This window comes from Montipora capricornis, chromosome 2 (genome assembly GCF_036669925.1).
Source record: "Montipora capricornis isolate CH-2021 chromosome 2, ASM3666992v2, whole genome shotgun sequence".
Classification (NCBI taxonomy): Eukaryota; Metazoa; Cnidaria; class Anthozoa; order Scleractinia; family Acroporidae; genus Montipora; species Montipora capricornis.
Window position 1 is genome coordinate 26,834,757 of NC_090884.1, and position 5,682 is coordinate 26,840,438.

The 5,682-nt window shown below is 39.2% G+C and overlaps 1 protein-coding gene across 1 annotated transcript in view; it reads right to left on the minus strand.

Annotated features, from left to right (window-relative positions):
• LOC138039205 (neuronal pentraxin receptor-like) overlaps positions 1-3,707 on the minus strand; it is a 4,099-nt gene extending 392 nt beyond the window's left edge. The window contains exons 1-3 of the mRNA XM_068885402.1: positions 3,366-3,707; positions 605-836; positions 1-80 (exon numbers count right to left, since the gene is read on the minus strand). The exon at positions 1-80 is cut by the window's left edge and continues 392 nt beyond it. Of these exons, the coding sequence (XP_068741503.1) occupies positions 1-80; positions 605-836; positions 3,366-3,495 (442 nt within the window). The 5' untranslated portion in view covers positions 3,496-3,707. The remainder of the gene's footprint in view (positions 81-604; positions 837-3,365) is intronic.
• Positions 3,708-5,682: the final 1,975 nt, after the last annotated feature.

Below are 5,682 nucleotides of genomic sequence, written 5' to 3' on the forward strand. Positions count from 1 at the left end.
CTTTCCAAAATCCATTCGAGCTCTCCCATGTGGTACAGACATGATGCCAGAATCCGTCATCTACAGATACACCGCTATTTCTGCGAAGAAGATAAAACAAATGCAATAGACGTTTACACAGTAAAACATGCAGTTTTCCGTTGCGTGTTGAAAGAAATCTACTTATTTCTTCATTGCTGGATTCGAAATTTGCGTTCTTTTTCAGGCAAGACGCTAAAAGAGTCCTCATTTTATTCTTTTGTTAAAATCCAAATATTCGGTGTGGTGAAATGTACGCTACTCCAGAGTAAATGGAAATGGTCCACTGAGGACCCTGTTCGCAGTATATCCCGATTTAGGTATTGCGACATATACTTTTCTTTTGGTTTACGATAGCTTTTATGCTACCCTGGGTGCAGTAACGATCGGTTTGTTGTTTTGTTTGTTTTCTCTGTCGCAAAATCGCTCCAAAGCCAAGCAAAAAACGAAACAACCTCTGCCTGGCATCCAGGGAACTGGAATGTCGACTTAACTTCAATAAATTCTGTTGTCTGTTATCAAACAATCAACCCGGCCTCTCAATCGTTTCTTAGAATTACTCGAATTTACATTTTTTCTTACTTACACTGCTTTGTCGTTGATGGTAAGATGAATTGATGACATCCTGTCCACCAGTATTTCGTTGAAGTTCCTTGATGAGCTGTAACTCACGACAGTCAGATCGTTGACTGTCTTTTCAGTGGTACGCACTCGAAAACAGATCGTAAAAGCGCTGGTTACTGCTAGACCATGATGGATAACGTAATCATCGATTCCAACGTTCGTGAAATAAAGGTCGAAATCCTTCGTAGGCAAACCTGTTGAGACACATAACAGAAAGCATTTTCGCACAGCTTGTATATTCATCCATCCCCACACTACCTACCCACCCCGTTATGTTACGACCGCGTTTCTCTTGTATGAAGTACCACATTACTGTATGTCATAAGTTAGATCAACCTTGCATACGGAACCAGCCATCGCAGTACGCGCGGCAGTCAAAACTGTGCTATCCTGTCAATCGTTTTCCCTTGACCGGAAACGGTGCATTACGTGCGTAAACGACGTTGTTGTCGATCTACCCTGTCGAAAGGACGCCATCAAAGTCAGTTGACAGAAAAGTTGCCACAAAACCTGTTAAATGGTTTTCTGGCCATTTAATTGCGAACAATTGATGCGACGTCGGATAGCACAGTTTTTCCCGCTCGCTGAAGTCTGATAGGCCAATTTAAATTTCAGTAGCTCTCTCCTTATGCACGGAGATAGTCCGAGCGGAACTGAGCCGTCTTCTAAACTGTGTAAAAATTCCAGATCATTAGTTATTGCGTTCGAAATTAGGAGAACAAAATTTCTAATATTGTGTTTCCTGTGCATAGGGTAAGCCTTAGCAAGTTTCGTTTTTTGTTCGTCACTCTGCTTTTTCAGCGCTATCTTGAATTTGCGCAAATGACCATCGCTCACTTCGTGACTGATTTGCACCAACACGCTGGCATAGTTTTTGGCAAAGGACATTTTTTAGTACTAATCTCTAAGACAATTTCAACAAATTCCAGATCTTTACGAATTTAGTTTTTGTGGGGTCATCTCTTTACTCCAATTTTCCCATTTTAAGCCACATTCCACAAGGCTCACATAACAAGAGGCTACGGGTAGCCTATACATGTACTTTGTTCGAAGGATATTTAGCCGACTTCCAGTATTTCAGTATGTTTTTTTAAATGTTACAAACATCCATTTTAATTTCCGTAGTCCGAAGTCCACAGTCCACATTCAATGGCCCAAATGATAGGGTCAATTGCTATAGTGGATAGATTTACTAGCAGGTTTACCAGCAGAAGGAAAATGACAGTTTTACACCCGCCGAAGACTTTAAGAAAGAAAAGAAAGCGTGTGACGAAGACTTAAATTTCAAGTGCGGAAAAAAAAAAGGCGAGCTAGCTGACCTTTAGATCTGCCTAATACTTCAGTTTGCATTGCGGATAACTTTAATTAAGGAGAGCATAAGAGCTTTGTATCTGCCCAGAAATCAAATTTCAATCGATGGAAAATAAATCTGATAAGATCAAACGTGCCAGCGCAGAGTGTGAAATCTCTACGTTAATCTTAAATCTTAAGTTCTATTCTTCCTATTCGTCAATCCACATATTTGAAATATGGCTCAAGGAGCCGTGATTTACCTTCGGTGAGTGTTTCTCCAAGATTCCGCTGGGCATGATGAAAAGGCTTTTTGAATAGCAGAATGATGGAGCGATCATTGAGCGATCCTTGAACCCAACTAGAAAATGTAATTTCGTCAGGAAGCCTGAAACAAAAACTCAAGCGCTGTGGGAGGGGGGGGGGGGGGGATTTCTTTATCACCTAAAAGATTCGCAACCAGGGGAAAGTAGTCCCTCAATTCCTCGCACTTAAAAAGAGCACCTATAGCAGTCTCGGATGAGCAAATGGTTCCCTAGGAAGTTCTTAGAAGTTAATGTTCGACAGGTTTCGCTAAGAGGAGCTAGCAATGTCTCTAAAAGGCCTTTAGCTTAATTTTCGATTAATTTGCTCGTTGGGTGGCCTTGATCTTCTACGGCTACGTGTTGGACTACAGTGACAAGCGGATGGAGTAAGATCGCTAGATTTGTGTGTTTCTGGCAAAGAACGAAACACAACCGCGATAAACAGGACATAGAGCCCAAAGTTTACTATATTGTCGCTTGATCAAGTGAGTAACCGTAGAGAGGTAAACTGTTCGGTGCATTGGGTGTCCACGAAAAAAAATTGATTTACCAACAGAAGAAAAAATCTTTACCACCTTCCCGAGACTAATTTCCACTGCGGAAAATTGAAAGAAAGCAGAGCAACTACGCGTGCGACGAAGACTGAAATAAATGTGACCTGACCTTTAGATCTGCCTAAGACTTCAATTTCCATTGCGGAAAAATTAAAGGAGAGCAGAAAAACTTTGTATGTGGCTACGTGCCCAAGACTCAAGTTTCAATCGATGGAAAATAAATCTGATAAAGTCAGGCGTGCAATCGCAGAATGTGAAATCTCTATGTTGATCAGTTCCCCCGGATGATCTTCTCCAAAATTATGAAAAAATGGCTTGAGGGTTTGTGACTAACGTTCGATGAGGATTTCTCGATATGGGCATGGTAAAAAGGCTTTTTGAATAGAAGAGGAAATGATGGAGCGATCCTTGCACCTGAGCTAGAAAATCAATGCGAATGTCATTTCATCAAGAAGCCTGAACAAAAACTCGAACGCTGTGGGGGGTTCGATTCTATCACCTTTCTCGATAACGGTACAATGCTACATGAAGTGATCGTAAAAGACAAACCTATAGAGAAGTAATTGCAATTTACCTGGCTGAATTTGACTGCTTCTATTTTTCACAGTCTCAATTTCTTTTCTCAGGTGGTCGATGTCTTGTTGGAGTTGTTTGTTTGCCTTGCACAAGTCGCACTTGTCACCTTCCACGGCTACGTTTATCATTGGACTACAGTGACAAGTGGATGGAGTAAGATCGCTGGATTTGTGTGCTTCTGAAAAAAAAAGCAAACATAACCGCGATAAACAGGAAATAGAGCCCAAAATTTGCCATCTTGTTGCTTGATCAAGAGTGCAACCGTAGAGAGGTACACTGCTTGATGCACGGCTTAAGTAAGAATGACCAAATCGATACTTCTTGGGATCAAAAATAAGTCGAAGTGGGGATGTGGCGTCAGGCAAACAGCCAATCAGGTTAGACTGTCGGTTCTTGTATTTTACTAAAAAGGGGCAGAAGCAAACAAGTTAATACGCGATGACAAATGTGTCACATACTTCTCCAAATCAAAAAGTCCTCTCCGAAGACAAGAACATCATTCTATAAGCTATTCTACGCACAAAAATAGTTTCTGGAGGTAATTTTTAGAGTGGAAAACAAGCTTACGACCGAAGGAGGTTTAATTTAGTTTTTGGTTTGAAAAGTTCATTTTTTTTCGGACCTGTTTAAATTTCTTAAACTAGTTTAATTTTTTTTTGGAACACTGTCCATTTTAACATATTTGTAAATTAATTGTATGGAGTATGTATAAAATAAAGTAGAGAAATGTTTTTAAGATTATTATGATGGATTGTTGTCTCTGATGCTATCAAAGACAATAATAAATATTTATTGCATGTCAATAATTTTTAGTGATTAGGGTTAAATGCTCAGCTTAGTGATTAGGGCCAAGGACTTAACCCAAAAACCAAGACAAGGGGCGCTTTAGACTAAACACTGCAAATAAGTCATTACTCCAACCACTACAATACGTGCCAATCCCTTACCTGGAATGCAGTGTCTGACACTGACTAATTTTGAATGGTTAGCTTTCATGTAAGGTTAGCCCTTCGTAAGAGCCAAACCTTTTCTGTCCTTCACAAGTAGGGCTACTTTTCAAAATGAAAAAACAGTGATATTCTTTAATCGTTTCTTTGGCAATATAACTTATATAATACAAGATTCATAAACATTTGTCTCTCAGATTTTCAATTAAACAGAGCAGTATACAACTGGAAAGTAACTACGTATACATTACCATTAAAAGTAACAAAGTTATTACAGTTAATCTTATAAGGAAATTACTCATTTTTCAAAACGGCCTATTTACAAGCTAAATGTAAAGGAAATTTCTTTGAAATAATCGAAAGTAAGATTAGTAGCAATGCACGGGTTTAATGTTGTAGGAGAAATAAGTCATTGGACTTTTCCAAACTTGGTCTCTACTCGAGCATAATGGTTTTCGATCTCAGTTATTTTTGCTAAAAGTATGTTGGGGTATAAGGGTGACATTTTACTATCAAGTCGATCTCTGTCAAAGAGAGGAACTGGATGTGGACAACTTTCCGGCTGATTTCTCCATAAAGTTTTTGAGGCCACTTTTCACGTAATTTGCTGTCCTCTGTGAGAAATTCGACTGTGTGCTCGACACACAGTTTAAAACTACTTTCTTGTTGTTTCCTGTGAAGAGTTTGCCGTTGCTGTAAACTCATTTCCTTCGAGTTATCATTTGTTGTTCCATTTTGTTAATTGTTTCGGCTTACGCTGATCCTTAATTGTTTCCTGGGCGGAGAAGCTTCTCTGTTTTTTCTTTCAAGAAACGTTTGGCCTTGTTGTAAAAATCATCTTCTAATTAACATTTTTTTGGTGAGTCTTTCATCTTTAGGCGGCCTTTCAATTCCTCTATTTCTCTGTAGAAATCGATTTCATTTATGCAATTGCGATGGCGTGACTCTGCCATATGTGGCTCTGGTTTCGTATTGCATATATTTGTGAATAAATATAGTTTACGTCATAGACAGTGCGGCGTACGGGGTTTTATGCACGAGTTGTTTGTGTCAAAAACCCGAACGAGCGAGGAACGAGCGAGTGAGGGTTTTTGACACAAACAACGAGTGAATAAAACCCCGTACAAAGCACTTTCTATGTCGTAAACTGTTTATTACACATAACATAAGAATTTTCATTAAAATAGTTTTCTGAACGCGAATTAGAAACAAAAACTCACTAACAATAGAACCAAACGCAAATTTAATTTAATTCAATAACAAAGTACGATTTGCACGATTTGCACGAGATGCACGAGTGATTGGCATGGAAACGCCTTTACGCTATCGTTGATTGCTTATACTTCCACATGTGAAATAGCTGTACGC